Source organism: Toxorhynchites rutilus, chromosome 3 (genome assembly GCF_029784135.1).
Source record: "Toxorhynchites rutilus septentrionalis strain SRP chromosome 3, ASM2978413v1, whole genome shotgun sequence".
NCBI classification, from domain to species: domain Eukaryota; kingdom Metazoa; phylum Arthropoda; class Insecta; order Diptera; family Culicidae; genus Toxorhynchites; species Toxorhynchites rutilus.
In genome coordinates, this window is record NC_073746.1 from 207998008 (window position 1) to 208017278 (window position 19271).

At 37.1% G+C, this 19271-nt stretch overlaps 1 protein-coding gene across 2 annotated transcripts in view; it reads left to right on the plus strand.

Moving 5' to 3' along the window:
• Positions 1-2588: 2588 nt before the first annotated feature.
• The window catches only part of LOC129775322 (NGFI-A-binding protein homolog), a 50269-nt gene continuing 33586 nt past the window's right edge, over positions 2589-19271 (plus strand). For both annotated transcript variants that reach the window (XM_055779937.1, XM_055779938.1), the window contains exon 1: positions 2589-3516. In XM_055779937.1, coding sequence (XP_055635912.1) covers positions 3165-3516 — 352 coding nt within the window. In that variant the 5' untranslated portion in view covers positions 2589-3164. The remainder of the gene's footprint in view (positions 3517-19271) is intronic.

A 19271-nucleotide genomic window follows, 5' to 3' on the forward strand; every position in this document is an offset into this window, starting at 1 on the left:
ATTTCCTGTATCAAACATATGAAATACAGGAAATACAAATAAGTTGTAAAGGTTCGATTAGAAGATTAATCAATGAACAGTTCTGCGATTGGACCAATGAACGTTCGCTTAGTAAGAAAACAAGAATGTTTGAAGGTATTAATAACAAAAAATCCATTTTGCGCGGGACGAAGTTTGCCGAAAAAATACGAAATTTGGGAAAAAAAATCCTTGAAAATTATTCGTCAGCTGTTCGGATGAATTTTCCATTATTTTTTGCACAGTACTGTTGGTAACCGCGCTTGCTATCTTGTTCCTTGTATCACACGAAAAGTCCAAAAATTCATCCGAGCAGCTGACGAATAATTTTCAAGTGTTTTTCCCTTAAAGATATCATTTAACAAAAACCAAAATGACATCCTTTTTTGTACGTTTTTTCTATACTGAGAAATGTCCTACTTTATGCAACCAAATTATAACAACAGATTATCCGTCTACACGTTTTCGATCATCCGGTGGGGGGAACATGCAAATGCGAAATGCAAACATCGTTGAAATATATTAAAAACATATTGCCATAACATAACATATATAATGAAGACATGAACGAATAACATTCGCGCGGCGATTTTTTTTTATCCCTTTTGTTTTTATTTTAGGCTCATTAGCATTTTAGCTGTAACTGAGCCGAATTTTAATCGTGTACATGTCACATGTTTATCATATCTATAATTAGCACATTACACAGTTGCCATTTTTCGGCGTTAGACTATTCCCTACTATACCATTGCATATGGTACACATTTACACAGTAGCCATTTAGGCGTAAGAGTTTTCTATCTGTTCTTCCATTATCCAGTTAGACCGGACAGCGGAGACAGTTGTTGATCATTGTTGAGTTATTTATAGAAGAGCAGCCCGATGTTTCTTGCAGAGCAGAGCAGTTGAATGGACGAATCGATCTTTATTCGACCGTGGATCGATCTCCATCGCTGATGATTGTTGCGTGGACGTAGCTATTCTGTAACAACACAAAGATGATGGTCAATGAGGGCCCTGAGTTTTGGACTCACGATCGATCGCTTACTTTTCGCGCGGCGATTGACGTGAGTTTGTTCAAGTCACAGTATTTCCAAAGGCAAATGACGTGACCATAGTTTGACATTAGACGAGATTTGGAGCCGTGTCCTCATATATTATCGGGCATTAACTAGGAGCTAAAACGTGAGGTGGCTTCCGAAATAAAGCGGTAAACTTTGTCAATCGATGCACAGAATAAAGAGGAATATCAAGTACTTGAGAGAACATCGTAACATATGAATCTTCTTAAATGGCACCAACGTTCTTAGAGGAACTACACCGTCTCGACGCAGTATTACATGCGTCATTTTTTTAAGTACTCAGTTGAGATTTCTATGCCAAATAAAACACCTTTAATGCATTCTGAGTGGCAAGCTCTAGAATACGCGTGACCACTGTGCAGATCGGAGGAAATTTCTTTGACGAAAAATTCCCCCGACCAGAACGGGAATCGAACCCGAATCCACGGCATGTTACCACTCGTGACGCTAACCACTCGACCACGAGATCACTGTGTATAGAGTGTCACATCTGAAAATAATTATCAATTAAATTTTACAACTGATCTTCTGAAATTAAGTTTATTTAATTTCAATTATCACCAACATAATGTAACAATCAAGCACAATATACTATTTTGAAATTGATATTTGATATTGATATTGTTTCGAACAGCGTTGAATTTATAGTAATGTAACATCATCTTTATCGATGGACCGCATTCACAACGATTGCATCATAATTTCAAAAATGCATCTAATGTATTCCCTCACTCTTCGTTAGAAATGAATCAAGTTTTCGAGTAGATTCATAACCAATACTTTCTCACAGTACGGTTCATTTTTTTTTTTTTTTGTTCATGCGAGTCCGTTGGAATTCACCGAAAGTGCTTAGATAGAACCAATTATGCAAAAGAATTTTTTGTTAAATAAAATCAGGTCTACATAAGCCTTGCCACGAGTTTTTTTCTCTCCTTCGATCAATTTACCTTTTTAATTACAATCCCGATATGTGAACCCTTTGCTAAGCATAAGGATTCCTCTATGTCTTATGCTACTCTCTTACGCGCGCCCGAAGGAGGAATATACAGCACAAAAAAAACTGCCCCTGTTTTGATGACGACACGGCGGCAATATGAAGCATCGCAATGTTTTCACTATCATCGATGACGATCATTGGAAGGGGTTAAAAAACTAGTTGTAAAATTTATGTTAAGGGTTCCAAGCATATCACAGAAGAAGGAACCGAAAAAAAAACATTGAGGCGGAGTCTCAGAGTCGCGCTCAGTTTTTCATTCCACTCTCAATTGGGTACAACACTCCCGGTGGTATTTAAATGTTTAACTCTTTGGAGTGAGAGTGAGAGAAAAATCTTCGAGGACCACGCGGTGAACACACGTACCGGTTACCACCACTTCGAAAGCGCTCTGATGCTTTGGGTGATGATGCTTTCGGTTGATGTTCCCTTCACTCGAGCATTTCTCGTTCGTACGACGACGATTCAGATATTCTTTTGACTTCGATCTGAAAAGTTGTTGTCATTAGAGCTAATCTTATTTTTTTGAAACAGAAAACAACGCAACCTCAAAACTCTGTGTGTTCGATTCGCGAACGGAATATAGTGGCATTGTATAGTTTAGCACAATTTCCTAATTAGTGTGATCTGCAAGAGAGCGAGAGTATATTCCGGAGCACCATCGATTACGCGCGCTGTGATAAACACAAAACGTGACGAACTTTGTGGTGAAACATTGATAAGAGCTACGTAACTGTCACACGTGTGTAGGAGACGGAGGCGCGCGTCAGAAATTTGAAGGCGCCATAATTTTGTTGGGGATAAATTAGTTAAATTTATTTTGTTAATTCCTGTTGGCAATTTTTAGTTTTGTCGCTATTTAATGCAATTTTATGCAAAGCTTTTTAAATTTTGACGCATTTAGTCGCTGTTAGGTTTTTTTATTGTGTAGTGATTCCTTTTCAAGCAAGCATATTATTATTATCTATTGCAACTTTTGCAATTTGTGGTGGGTTTCTGCAATTTGGCTGTAATAGGGCTAATCAAAATAGTAGGGCGATCGATCGCACTTCTTCTGAGCCATGCTTTAAATGTGCCTCGTAAATTTGCAATCGGTAATGGAACAGAGGCCAATTTCTCCGCCAACGACGGTATCAAGTGGTGTAATAGTACAGAGCTGTGCGCAGGTAGATGATAGTAGTAGCTTATTAGGGGGTGGTTCTAGTGCTAGTGTACGTAGTCTTTCCGACAATAATCTTAGCTCAACGACCGCAAGTGTCAACAAACCAAAAATCATCTCATCGGCGGCCGGTTCTACGACAGCGACACCGGTGAAGGCATCGACCGGAGCATCGACGACAGCATCGGCGACCACTTCGTGCGTTCCCAGTCCGATACTGAGCCCTCCGCGGAAGATCTGGGGTCGCAATAACAACGGTACAAGTAAGTGGCACTTTTAGATATCATGTGTGAAATTCGAGACATTGGAATCGTGTTTTTTCATTGGTGCATTGAAATCAAAGTGGTTAGTGACCATGATATGATTGAGGTGAATGGTGACTTGGGTGAATTTTCTTGTCAATGAAAACCCTTCCACACTACGGTGAGAAGATGACGATAATTTAGAAACGTTTAGTGACAATGTTGGAAAGGACGTCTTGCAACCGTGGACAGATTGTTTTTTTTCTTAATACTAAGTGTCAGTGCCACATGTGAGAGCAAATATAAATACATCATCCTATATGTGTGTTCTTCAATGCGACTTCCAAGAGTAGCTCCGCTTAACTCCTTCACATTCTCATTTCCTGTATTGTATCGCGCGGGATATGAGCTCAAATTGAACTCTCTGAAATGCGTTGTTTTTATTGCGCTCCTCAGACGGATAGGAGCCACACGATACAAATTCCCGTCATTTTTTTTTTGTGTTCCTATTCCCATATATGCACCCTGACAAAAGCAATGGCAGCAGCAGCAGCAGCCAAAGCTGGCAGTTCGAGGAAAGTGGCCCTCTTCGCGACCACCGGAACCCAAGCATCTCGGTGGAAGCAAAGCAAACCATCACTCCTACATCCAACGCCCAACCACACTTTTTATCCCCGACGCTGACGACTATTCTCCCCACTGAATCGTATTTTATGCTACGATATTTTATAGATTATACTGGCTCGCTAGCTGGCAGGATAAAGCTCCAATATGTCGGTCGAAGCTGAAGGAGAGCAAAAAAAGCAAGACAGCGAGAATAGAAGAAAATTTCTCCGTTTTCCACTACTTTTTGCAAATCGCTGTGACGCGCGAGGAATTGCAGCAGCAAAAAATGACTGCCCTGAATTCGTCGTACATGGCACTCTCTCCAGTAGCGTGTGTGTTCGAGGCTCCATGTTCTTCTGGGGTTGTCCCCAAAGAATGCATGCTGAGGATAGTGTCTTTATTTCTAAAATATTATTATTGTAGTACTGAATATCCTTTCAGAATTAACTTCAAACTTTCTGGAAATAAAATACTGTTACATGGATACGTCTCGAACACCCACACCTTTGACTTGACCCCATCATGTTTAAGACGATGTCTAAACAAGTAATTCAAAACAGCTTCGACCATACTTTCTTCAACTCAAATACATTCCAAATCACTTCTGTGGTATTTCGAAGGTTTGCTTTCATGACGGCCCAAAATTTGATGATATAGCGAAGTTTCGGAGTTCAAATTCAGAAAACCAAATCCTGTCTGAATTACGACGAGGCTCCATGAGACCAGGATAGAGACAGCACTCGCTTTCGGTTTGAAGGTTTATCCGTTGACAGTCTCAGATGCGATGCTAATTAACTTTTCCATATCCACAATATCGCTTGCCAGATAAGGATCTTTTGTCTGGCCTTGATTCATGTATCATCATCCATCACAATGCAGGACAGTTTTCTGAGCCAATTCCTGTACAGCTTTGTTGTCCGAACTCTGACCACCGTATTATGTTTGCGCCCGGATCGGTGCCCTTCGAACTTTGTACTACATGGAAAGTCCCGGGATTTTTAATGAAAACAATCGTTTTTTGGACAAAGCTGTATTTATTCCTCATCATAGTTTCCTTTGAGGGCAATACACTTGGTATAGCGAGTTTCCAACATTTCGATTCCCTTTCTGTAGTACGAAGAGTCCAAGTCTTCGAAATATGCCTCAGTGCTACTCTGCAGACGGCCTGCACCAACGAGCCGCTGTTTTTAGTCGACGGTCAGCAAACCCGGCACTCATCGCGCGGATAGCTTTTCCATGCCTAAAATGTCGTGCAAAATGTATGTCACTCGTTCTTTTTGAATGCCTACGGCCTTAGTTAACTCGCGTAACTTCACTTTACGATCGTTCAAAACGAGTCGATTCACTTGTTTTTCGATTTCTGGATTCGTAGCCTCTTTTGGCCTTCCAGAGCGAGGTGCATCTGCGGTGTTTGACGGCCCATTTAAAATTTACTAAACCACCGATAAACTGTTGTTCACGAAAGAGCAGAAGTGGAATAACATTTCGTCAAACACCCTATTTATTGCTCAGGAATGCTCAGATAGTGATACTTAAACAACTGTAATTTGTGAACAAATAAACTAAATGTCATGAAACATCACAAATAAGCTTCATTTTTTAGTGAGTCGATATGTCGAACTAGAGGTAACTTACTGTACCATTGGATGAGAAGACTTCCCATATCCTAAAGCATAGACCATTTAATAATAGAACAACAACATTTGCGTGTATTTCGGATTGAAAAAGATATCATATTTGTCATGGTTTCGCTGCGTTTCCTAAATTTTCCAGTAATTCGGCTCGTTGAACAACGCAAAATATTTCTTTTTTTTCACTGTCTTATAGTGACTTTCTATGTTATAGCTGGTTCATTACTCGGACGCGGCTTTACGTCCATCCCGAAGGAAGAATGTCGGGAGTGAGAATTGAACTCGTGACCATTAGCGTGAAAGGTACGGATGTTACCCCTACACGAAATCGCCTCCAGCGCAAAATTCCATTGTCCATTGTTTTGATCATTCCATCCCTCAAATTTTCATCTAAGTGATAATTTTTATCACTTTACTCTTAACCTTCAGCGTTCTCTTGCAGCAGTTACCCAATATTCCATTATTAGAATTATTCGAAGAGTCTGGACCCGATTCTCCTTTTTTTTTACTCACAGTGTAGAGCGACCCTGGAACACTGAACTTATTTAATATCCTAGTAACTTTTCAGTATATCTAGCCAACATTACATCTCCATCGCTCCCAAAAACATCATCCTTGAAAAATAAACAAAACAAAATACACTATGCAGCACCTTTCGCAGAACGGCAACAGAAAATTTGAATGGCTTCGGTTAGGGGAGATGGGGGTAAGACGGACATGTTAAGGAAACCTTCAATTGTATCTTTGGAAACTCATGTTTTTCAAAAATTTAAAAGCAGTTTCTTACAGTTCAATATACTGGTTTTCGAAATAACTGGCCAAATGTTTTATAAAAATGTGTTTTTCCATGTTTTTTACTGAAATTAAAACAAGCCGAAAATTACAATATTTTTATCGGTGCGGGTATAATGGACATGTAGTGGGGGGGATATGGACAGGTTCATAATATACGAAGCGTAGAGGTTTATTGCTCGCGAGTGGAACAATTTCACTCTCTCCCAGTGTTTGTGCATCCAGTAACTGAAATAGAACAAAAAGAGAAAGCAATATAAAAAAGAGTTCAATCCTTTCTTCGCTTCACTTTTCATCATGCATTGGATGTGATTATGGATATGACTGTCCATTTCACCCCCCAGTGCAATTATTTCAATATTTTAAATTTACCACTTACGAATGAATTTACTTTTCCGTACATACCTAATATCGCTTCTCTGTCCACTCACAAACCGAAATATGTCGTGATTCGACAGTTTGCGAATTCAATTTTGCAATTATACCACTCAAAATGTTTAATATCGAAGCCGCAAAAGTTACATCCACACACGGAATCATGTTCGATTTTCGGCTTTTGTCTCTCTATTCCTCTTTTGATCAGTATTCATTGTCACAGGATGGTTTAAATATTATGGAATAGCATGTAGAAGGGTTTGCCATCAACAGAAATTTTAAATTCATAATACAACTATACAAATCAACCACCTGTCCATCATACCCCCACTGTCCGTCTTACCCGCGGCTCCCCTATATGGTATCGCCGCAGGTGATAGCAACGGCAACGACACAAATGTTCTCCTTCAGTTTCCAACCGAAGAACACAGCTCTGACCGCTAGAAAATAGCTTCTTCAAATCCGGCTTGGAATACGCTGCACTTTGACGCCGCTTTTACCCGGAAACAATGTAAGAATTCGCACAAATTGAATGGTCAATCAAAAAAAGGCGCAAATAAATCCAAACACAAAATAAATTTACATAAGCTCTCCCGGTAAAAAACGCCTTACGGCGAGGAAGTAGAATTATTTTACGCAATGAATTACACATATTAGCTAACTGCAACCACAAAACATACGGTGACTACGAGGTAATTTGAAAGTTCTAAAGTTGTCTCTTGAACCGAAATCTAAGTTAGTAGTTAACTTCACATTTATTCATATTTATTCTTTGCTTCCGCACGACAATGCAAACCCAGTACTGTACAGTTTTCTTTGTGCATATTCTGAGAATGCATTTTGATGCTAACAACCGTTAATAAGTTATTAAGCCGCTTATTTGGTAGTTTTACCCTTAGACAGGATGATGCTTGATGGCAACTACGGTTGTTTCGTAAGGTATAACTATAATCAAATTGTATCTTGGTGCTACTTTACTTGCTCTTTTTAGAAGGAAAAACTTGGAGAAAGGGAATTGAACCAATCGAAACATGAGATTCATTTTGCAATTATTCAATAGTTTGTCAAAAAAATATATAATTCATTGTGATGCGCAGAAATATTTCTTTGCGATCTATCAAAAAATCGAGTCGAGTTATAAGCATTCGAAATCATTCATTATTTCTTACATATTCAGTGTTCAGATTTTACATGTTACCCATGTTTTACATGTAGTTTCCTGTTAATTGTAGTCCAACATCAAAAATTTCTTCTTTCCTCTTACATGATAAGTTTTTCCAAAACACATTCGATCTACGGAATGACAAACAAAAACTGTTGTTGTTTTTATTGACGTTCCCAACACATATGAGCTAAAAGTTTCGAAAACCGTCCACTAGCAGCGCTGTAAAAGGTAAAAATGTTTGTTCCTCTACTCAGGGTGCTCATACACTTTTTGACCGAAGCCAAATATTTGACACTTTTTAACAGGTAAAATTCGATCAACATGTACTGATCATATATATTCGCCACAAAACACGACAAGCAAATATTGTTTTTGAATGCCAAAAATATGTTTTCTATCTGTTCGTCAAACCTGTGAGTATATAGTTACGTTACGTAAAATATTTCATTCGTTTTTTTTTCATGGTTTTATACCAACCTTATTCGTTTCGTGCTTTAATCTCGAATATCGACTCATCCGACAAAAATGTCTTCAGCATGTTTTTCAATGGTGTTTTCATGCAATTCTAGTGATCTTGTTCACCGTAATCTACAAAAAGCACTCGATGTGATTCTGCAACAGTTTTATTTAAATAAGAGCAGAATATCAATGCTGACCGCAAATAGTACTTTCCAGGCAAAGAAATTTACATTTACAAAACTCTTCATACCAATGCTACAGAATGAAACTGGTTTTGTTTTGAGTTGAATTCTTTTTCTAGATGCCAAAACAAGGCAATGTTGCCAATAATCCATTAAGATGAGTATTACATTGACAGTTAGAACCATTTGTTGGCAAATTCCGGTTTCATAACATCTGAATGAAGAGGAAAAAAAAAGATCTCGATGAAGATCATAAAACTTTGCTTTTTTACAACTAGTTTTTGTCAAAGCAAAAATTGGTCCTCGATTCTTCTCCTAACAGAAAATGAATAATTGCCGAATTGGAACAACCCCAATTCTGTCGTCATACAGAACTCCATGCTTTTTTTTCTAACGATTCTCTATGTTGCATCGTCCCTTCCACACACATTCAGGACGCTTTTTTTCTGGTTCTTATTGCTGGTAACATTGAGTTTGCTTCAGTGTAGTGACGTTTTTTTCTGGAACCGCTTTCCTTAGCTTTGGTGCTTTTCTTCTCCCATTTGGCGCTATTTTTTTGCTATTTCGGCTTTTTTTTTTGTCCCCACTTGAGCGCTCATACTAAAGTTCGTTGTATATCTTCCTTTAACATCAAACCGTCTGTTCCACTATACTTGAAGACTATTTGCTCGCAATATATATGAGACAACGTCTGACCAACGACGCGTAGAACGAGAAAGAACGAGTGCAGTAGATTTCTCTTTAATTCTGTTTCTGTTCGGTGGTGTTATTCTTATGAATTGACCCATTTTTGTTGATCTCCAAAATTAGTGAAGTTTTGCTCAAAATTTGGTTATACCAGTAGACCCAACTGATCGTCTTGAATCCAGATCAATTGATTGATAAATGTATGAATTTAAATGAGTGTCAATTTCGCAATCAGCATGGATCAGCAACACTGCCATGCAGTTGATGCTTAACACGTTGACTGCCAAGGCAATTTTCATAAATCTGGCCAAAAATGGTAATTTGATTTTATCACATTATATTATTAAAAACTCAAATTCTAGTACATAGGTATCATAAAAAAAAATTTTGTTGCTTTTTTTCATAAAAATGGTAAGTAAACATAGGACGAGATAACTCGTAGTTGGCGTCCTTAAAAAGATTGCAATCTACGAGTTATCTCGTAGTTGGCAGTCAACGTGTTAACAATATTATTCTCAGTTGCTCCACGGTTTACTCCATACTTGTCAACTATTTTCCGTTGCGATTCGTTACATTTGAAATCACACACAGTAAGGCTCCGGACATGAATTGAAACTTTTTTGCGCTTATATTTCCACAGCTTCTAAAAGCAGTAATTCGCTTGATTCTACTATTTGTGTTTTTAGAAGTAAACAATGAAATGTCAAAACCGAGGGACACGACAATGAAAAACAAACAATACAAAAATTTTACGGTAGTGAATTTTTTAATGTCATTCCATGTAAACTACGATTTAATAACACGATTTATTATTTTTATTTTTGAAAGAGATTTTTTTCTATATCATTCTCGTAGAATACGATTCTTATCCAACCAAGTTACCAGCAATGTTATCAAATGATTTTGAATGTTTCGTACAATCTAGAACTGGCACCTCTTCCAGATGCATATTGAATTCATCAACAGTTAATACATTTGTTGATCTCAGATCTAATTCCAACCGAAAATAAAACGCACGACCTCACGTACGACCTCAACTGTAAATAGGGCAACGAAAAATACACGTGGTCACGAACAATGCCCAAAGGTCTAGAAATTAACATTACATGTCCTCTGTCCTCTGTGCATGGAAAACATCCTGTTAAAAAGGGTCACATTTCACCGTTCAGATCACTCATTTAAAGTAAAAAAAAGGTCGAACAAGTTTCAAATGAATCTTTCGAATGCTACTACTGTTCAGGTTAGTCCAGGTGGCAGATGTCCACAATCTGGCGCAATACCCGTAAAAAAACTATCATCTAACGGTCACATATACCGCGCTGGACCGCAGCATAACGATGCTGCGCAGAGGCGACCAGCAGCGGCGACGTGGTGCATCCGGTTTCGCTGTCAGTTGATAAAGGGCTAAAGCTGTAGAACCCAAAAGTAACCCCTTCCCCATTCACAACCATTCGATCCTTATTAAAAGCACACCGAAAACATTGGCAAACGAACGAACGAAAAAAAATAATACAGATAGGTCATCACCCTCCGTTTTATCTCTCCGCAAAAGCCACTCACCTCTATCAATGCGTGGAAAAGCGCCGCGCGACCCTCCAAATTAGGATTTGATGGGCAGAAGAAAAAAAATATTACATTTTACTAAATCAGTAATGGCTAGCTGCAAGGGTGGGAAATAGTTAATAAGTGCGCGTCTGTACGAACCAATCAGTGTTGCATTCGTTGATGGGTTGATTCTGTTTTTACTCGTGGCTCGGAAATTTCAATCGTGGACCGGAGAGAGCGGACAGTAAATGCGTAGGATATTTTTTCCGAAAACAAAATGGCTACAACATAACGGTATATAGAAACGTATAGTTCCGTTGATTGTTATTATACTCAGAATTCAGAAATGAATTATAAATAGAGTGACCAAATAGTTCGGAAATACAAATGGAGCACATAAGCCAAAAAGAAAAAATCTATTATGATAATATTATTGAAGAATTTTATTGAGTGAAAAAACCGAGAATAAAATCAAACAATCAAACATTGTCATATGTATCTGCTTTGTTCTTTTCAAGTGAAGAAAATTTGGATGACGTACCGACTCGAAGCTGTTTATGATTTTTGAAAATTTTCTCGCAAAATTTATTGCATTCCATTTCAAAGCTTTGTTTTACAATTGTCATTATCATTTTAGGGTTTCGACATCGAATTGTACACATACACACCAAGCAGACAAAGAAAACTTCACAAATTCCTTACACTCTAGAAACTCCATTTCTGAAAAAAATGCACGTAACGCAACTGGCACAGATTCATTGATCCTCCTTTTCAGTTTATTTATTTTTATTCTTTACATCATTGTCCACTTATTCTACAAAATCTTCTTTTAATCTATCTGAACTATCGTTTTACTAAAATTACTTTGAACCTCTGATCATTCAGGAATGGACTTCGATACAATCCATTTATTCTATTGTGTTTCTCCTAGACTAGCCTTCCATTTTTTCAATATTCTACAACGCAGTTGGGTAGGGCTGGGCTAGTTGGTCATTTTTGAATAAATTTGTTTCCGTACGAAGTTTTCCGTTCGAATTTTATGTACCACAATGAAGCTTACCTTTTACCCTTTCAATAAAAAAACAACCAGAGAATCAATTATTTTAAAATTGTCTTCTATTTAACGTCTTTATATTTCAGAATAAATTGACCATCTAGCCCCACACATGGGGTAAGTTGCTCAATATATAGGGCATGTCTATCATATAATAAGCATGTTCTTTTTGGTCAAATAAAAAGCGTTTTTTCGTTAGAGGTTTCCTTCATTATTAATTAATTAATTAAATCAAAACAAAAACGGTTAACAAATATCATGTTGTCAAATAAAAAAAACAATTATTGAAAATTTCAAATTCTTATCTTTTTTTCTATCTGAAAACTACATAAAAGTCTTCGAAAGTCTGGCTCGGCTTAGAATAGGAGCTTCCGGCTTTTTACCGATAGCGTGGAATTCCGTTGTTGGAATTTAGTCAGGCAATCTGTTCCAGCCATTTCGTCTCTCTTCCATGGATCTGGCATCAGAATCCGGAACTTTGGAGCGCACAGCTAAAGATGTCCAAATTTTTCGTTTATTCGATTATCGATTAATCGTTGAGCCATTTTAAAATATTCGATTCATTCGAATAATTGTCTTTCAGTATTCGATTAATCGAGTGCATATTTATTTCTTGTAATCAAAATAAACAGACATTTATAATGAAAAATATTATGATGTCGTAATTTTAAAAGTTACATTAAATATAATTTTAAAATAAACATGGTGCAGAATAATGGTTTTTGAATGAAATGGTATTTCAGTATATCGATCAATTTACCATTTCATGATTGTTTGCGGGCGATTGAAAAAAGAGCACATCATGAAAATGATGCACAATATTTTTATTTTTCTGTTCATAATTACCTCTTCTTCAAATGTTGTTGAAATAGTAGATTTGTTTGAAAATTTTTGCTTGGTCCCTATAAGTACTAGTTCAAAAGAAGTATATTTATAGAATGGTAGACCACCAGTTTGGTATATTTTCCTTGCCACTCTGTATTTGAATACTACCACTCTAGTGCGAGAGGTTAGACTTCCTTCAAATCCGCTTTTTACCGCTTCTTCTTCTCAGTCTCCTCCACCACCAGGAAATCATTTTTATGCCTCAACCGTAAATGGTTTAGCATAATCGATAAATTTCAACAAAACACCATGACGGTTAAACCTTTCGCACTGTATTTTTTGAAAAAAATGTTCTCTTTTTCATTAATCGCGATTACTGTGATAGTAGTTATTCACGCTTAACTTTTCAATAGGACCTATCTGTTTGATCGATTCTCTTCATCGGAATTCTCTTCCGATCACAACTGCCTTGTAGACTAATTTTGCGGTATTTTTTTGAGACGACAAGATAAACAAGGTTCTCTTTTTGAATACAGATCGTCGAACACATCAGGAAATGCTGAGTTATTAACGGTAGAGAAAGTCGATGAAGAGAATCGATCGAAACCGATAGGTCCTATTGATAAGTTAAGCGTGTATTCATATTTTGATTTTTCATTATTCGATACAAAATTATGCGGTGCTAATTATCCGCGAGTTCCCTGGTAATTCTATAAACCTTCCCGAAATTTGTCAGTGAGTGGTAGAGTCTTGCTATTTTGTTTTGATCATGGCTTTCACATTATCTTATCACTGATGTACACGACCTTACAAATGGATAGTTCAATAATTTCTGTATTGATAAAACATGAAAACATGAAAACTATGCTTAATTTTTTTCGTGTTTGCACCATTTTTGCCCTTTTATTGCGTTATCCGCGGTGACCCAGCCCGACTATTTCACGGATAACGAGGTTCTACTGTATTTGAATTAATCGAACGATTAACCGACATCTCTACACACAGCCGATTGCTTTCTTGCGTTTGTTTTGACATTTGTTTCGTTCGCCCCAAAGCGTATTGAAATAACCTCCAGGTATGTTACATTACTCGTTGCATTATTGTGAGTTGTTGATATTCAATGTTAGCATTCATTATATTTAATGAAAATTTTACAGCAAAAAATACAAATATGACAATTATATTGCACGTGGTTTGTGCGGTGGTTGGTATCAGGTTGTCACGTTTCAAATACACACGGTTTAGCAGAAAAACAAATCCTTTCTATATTTGTTTATAGCTTTCATGATGAAACGCGGCTTACCTAAACATTTTTTTTGCTCTCAAACGAGCAGTTTTTACAACGGTGCTATTCGTATGCTCAACTAGCCTCACTGTTATGTGACCAACTAGCCCCTCTATATACGGAAAAGAATATTTATGAAAATTCAGTCAAAATCATTTTAAAATCGATTTCCGTTAACATTTGAAACTAATGCATTTGTTTTACGTTAGAACTGATTTTTTCATGATTGTTTACCATATTTAGAACAAATTTCATAATGCGCAAACACTGAATGATTTTTGAAATTATCGACACCATGTTCGTATTGTATAACCTACTTATTAAAAAGTTTTTCCAATTTGCTTATTTTATTGCATCAGCAATTCGCTGTTTTTCATCCCTAGATCGCTAATTTTTTGGACTCTCAGATTTCAAGCAATGATTTTTGTGATTTGTTTGTTGACATTGTTGTCCGTTTTTAACGTAGAAAACATCATTTTAAACCTCTTTTCGACCACCCTCAAAACTTATAGTCCACTCAAAAACATTTGCGCGGATTTGCATCTGTTACCATACACTCCTTTCTATAAATTATAGGTTCCAATGGTGGGCTTCTCATGTTTCAAATGAAATTTTACAATAATTCCCAAATGCTTTAAAATGTTTGTATGTATGGGAACCGACATCTCTTTCTCTGAGACTGAACATCAGCTCGGGATTGCACCAAAAAAAAAGTCCAAACGATCTCAACGGAACAAAAACTTTCATTCGAATCAAAAATACTCATATTTTGTCATTTGTCGATTTTATTTGGAATTTCTCAATGTGTTTATTCTGTCATGTCATCTATTTCGCTTCGCACAAATGGAATATGAAGTACCAACGCGAATTGCGGAATACGTTTGATTTACGATTGAACATCGCTCAAATCGAGTCGATCGAGATTTTATTTTTGCTCGGGACTATATCCGGTCAGGATATTATCAAACTATGGATTGAGTTAATTCGAGATAGTTCCAGAATTTCAGAAATTTTGCGCACCATTTTAGATACGGAATTCGGGAATATAAAAGAACAAGCTCCAGAAGAAAAATATGTTATTTTTTGTCCAAAAATTTTAACTCATTAGGCACTGCTACCGGCACCTCAAAATGGGGGCGGTTCCTCTCGATCTTCCGATGGAAATAATGAGAAAACGTTTCCTAGATTGGCCAAGTGCGAAAAAAAAAACAAAACTAGGGTGCGTAAACTCCTACTGTGAACCATTTTCTGACAATTATAAAAAGATGCTTGAGTTTAGCGAAACCGCTGGTAGTCTGACTGACAGGAGGAGGGCCGCGTCCATCCGCAGGAACGTCCACGATTCAGAAGTGAAAAAAGCATCGGCAGTTCCACCCTTAATTACAAATTTTATCATTTTTAATTATGCCCGTGCCCGTGTCTTCGTGTGGGAGGAATGGGTGGCAAGCGATTTCCCGAGATATCGGCGCGCTTGTTTTTGTGTTTGTAAAAGAGTGAAGAAACCAACGGAGGGTTCAACCGAAGCACAGAAGTAACCATCGCTGCCGATTGGCGAACCAGCGTTTTGGGCAGGAGATTTTTGATCTTAAATTAAATAAGCTGTAATTGAATGAGAGCTCTAGCACCCTTTTCCGCGGGACAACCAACAATTTCGATGACGACCAAACGGCGGCCTGCGTGGAGGGGAAACAAATGAAGAAGATCTATGGCGGAAAAGGAAAAGACGTGTGATAAAACTTGAAATAGGGTTGCGAAAAGTTATGATGGACGCTGACGGAGAGAGGAATAGGCTGTCAGGGAAGAATTGGAGTGCGAGTTTTCACTCTGACGGCAGTTGAAATCTTGGGACTTACACAAAATCCAGCTAATCATTTTGGAAGATTTTTTTCCATTTTGGAAAGCAAACAACCGCATTAATCACTGAAGTGGAATTGAATAATGGAGTTGTGGTGTTTTTTATTATTGAAATTTGATCCTTGATAAACGTTGTTTGCTAAAAGGGTAGCTGCGAAGAATTTACGAAGATGGGATTTGAATCTCTTTGTATACATTTATAAATGCTGTGGACGGTTGTACCTTTTTGTATACTTTTTATTTATCTCTGAAGTTATTAAAAATTTCGGAGATCATGCCTGAAATCAAATTTTGGTTCAGTATCGGTAGCCATTGATTTTAGAGATAAACAAACCTTCCGAATCTAATTTTTATTATTCTTGGTGACACACAGATGCTTTAGAAAAAAAACGCATTCCTTTAAACGACATATCGTCAACCTTGACGAACGTTACCAAGTTTTCTTCGCGGTGCAGCTCAAGAACTCATCGTTTTTCGCATATTTTTTAATCGTCTCACATTTATTATGATACGATTTTACTCTGTCGCCATTCTTTTGTCGGTCAAACGGTGTTTGATTTTTTATCCGTCTTCTAATTGCTTGACGATTCGCCAGCGTAGAGATGACACACAAGAAGCTTTACATTTTTTTTCATTTATATCGATTTTTTCTTGTATCGTCCAGGAAGGTCATCGATCTAACAAATGGCTGGACACCATCAACCAGAACTCCAGTGACAACACGGTGCTTGATTGATCAACTTTGGTACAGATTGCAGCATTTACATAGCATAATGCATGAAAGATAGCCGTTAAAAACTTGCTTTTCGTTTCTTACGCATACCAAGTTCATTTCTTTTTTTTTCTCTATATGCCGTGATTCTTGAATCCATATCCAACGAGTTATTGCTTGTCTCTTGTAGTATGTAAAAACCCTTTCGTATTCACCAGTGTCCTTTTGCTGGTTTTGATTTTACCTCGTCTCCTCGTCTTGTGGTCCGCTTTTTTTTCGGAATACACGAGATCTTAAGGACAGCGGCTGGAAACAGAGACCCATGCAACAGTGAGTGAGCGCGCATTGTTGGTTTGTTGTAAGAAATCGACGGGGGAAAAACGTTTAATCTAAATAAATGCTTCTTTGAGGAGCGTGTTGTGCTGCGCTACCTTACAAGACTTTTTTTGTACGTACTTATTCAAGCATCTGAACGCAACGAGCGAAAAAAATGTCCAGATGCTTGGAGACGCAGATTGAGAACAAGATGTTCTTCTTTTTCTGTTGAATATCAACGATTCAAACGCAGCATATGTCCGATGTTGTCCGTTGTGTGTTTATAACGGTCTAGGAGAACGTGATTTTATCGATACATTTTTTTCTTTGATGAAAGATGTAGTTCAGCTATGTATTTTTTTACAAATTGTTTCCTTCGTGAAATCATGGTTTTAGTGATATACATGAGCATGCTGAACAGATGATTTTTATATGACATAGATTGTGTAAAAAAATGTTGAAAGATGTTTTTTGTCAGAAGCACGATAATCGCAAATGTTTTAATTTGCCATTCCATTAGAATTCATTTCAACTTAAACCTATACAATTGCTACCCTGCTATAAAATTGAAACCCTTTTTATTTCAGTTAATTATCGCTAACTAATAATAAGCGATGTGATACCAATTCATGCTAACGTGATTGGTCTTTCGATGAACCCATAGACAATGAACTATTATTATCGGAAATATGAGTTTTCCAAAGCAATTGGGAAATGTTCGACTCGAGTGTAACTATTCAAAAGGGCGTGTCGATTTTAGTAAGACAAATTTTCGATAATTTATATCTCAAAAATTGTGAGTTTTTGAGATATAAATTATTTGTGAAATCATTTTGAAATTTTAACTTTTCTCATAAAGTGGATAATGAAATTTGAAAAAAGGGAAAAAAAATAACAAAATCACGATTTTTCTCATTTTTATTTTTCACTTTTTTGTGATAACGTTTTCGGCAGAGCTACCGAGTACAAAGTTTGGCCTTGTTATGATACATCTTCAGTAAAAAGTAGGTGGCGCTACCTTCATTACAACGGGTCAAATTACCGATTCGTCATCTTGCCTCCCTCGCCAACTTGCCTCGCTCTCCCCTACAAACGGGGAAAAAATCTATACTGAGAAAAAAATAGTACTCTTTTTTTTATTTACGAAAAAAACTTTAATTCGCAACATTTAAAATATGTATTTTTTAATTGTTTTTCATATAAAATAGTACTCACCTAGAAAATTCAAAAATTTAGTCCAAGATGATAAAACTGTTTTTGACGAACTTTGTGGAACATCGAATTTTGAGGAATTATCAAAACATAAAATTTCTGTATGTGAACAATCAATTTTAGCCACAAATAATGAATCCTGATGTGATTTGGAACAAAAGAGCCTTTTTACGTGTATTGAAAAGGATATTGCATCCCATTAATTTAGGTTTCTCAATCACTCACACGGTTAAGAAACGTTTTTGAAATGAACATTTCTTACCGTTTTTCGGAAACGGACTACAACATGAGCAAATTTTGTTGCAGTCTATTGTGGTATACTGGTATTCACTCTATAAGGAAGATTGTTCGACTGATGAGTAACTTTATATACATACACAGAGGTACCTTAACCCTTTAACGGGCCGTGAAAACTACGAATCGATTCCAACTTTATAGGACATGAGGAATTACATGAGGAATAACACATATTTACCTTTGAAAAATTTACCTATTTAACTTAACATTATTTCTAGTGCAGCGATACCGATTATTTCAGCGATTTACAATATTTCTAGTTGGGGGTCTTCGTAGCCACTTGGTTACGCGTTCGCTTACTAAGCGATCGATCGTGAGTTCAAACTCAGGGCCCTCAATTGACCATCTTTGTGTTGTTATAGAATAACTACGTCCACGCAACTATCATCAGCTATGGAGATCGACGTGGAACAAAGATCGATTCATCCATACAACTGCTCTGCTCTGCAAGAAACATCGGGCTGCTGTTCTATGAATAACCCAACAATGATCAATATCAACTGTCTCCGCTGTCCGGTCTGCTGAACAATGGAAGAACAGATAGAATACCCTTACGCCTTAATGGCTACTACAGTGTAATTTACCATAATGTAATGGAACAGAAAACCTAACGCCTAAATGGCTACTACTTCTACTGTGTAATTTACAATTTATAGAAACATAAACATATGTACATGTACACGATAAAAACCCGGCTCTGTTACAGATAAAATGCTAAAGAGCCTGATAAATAAATAATGTTCGTGTTTCGATTGTACAACACGAATATTATGTTAAAAG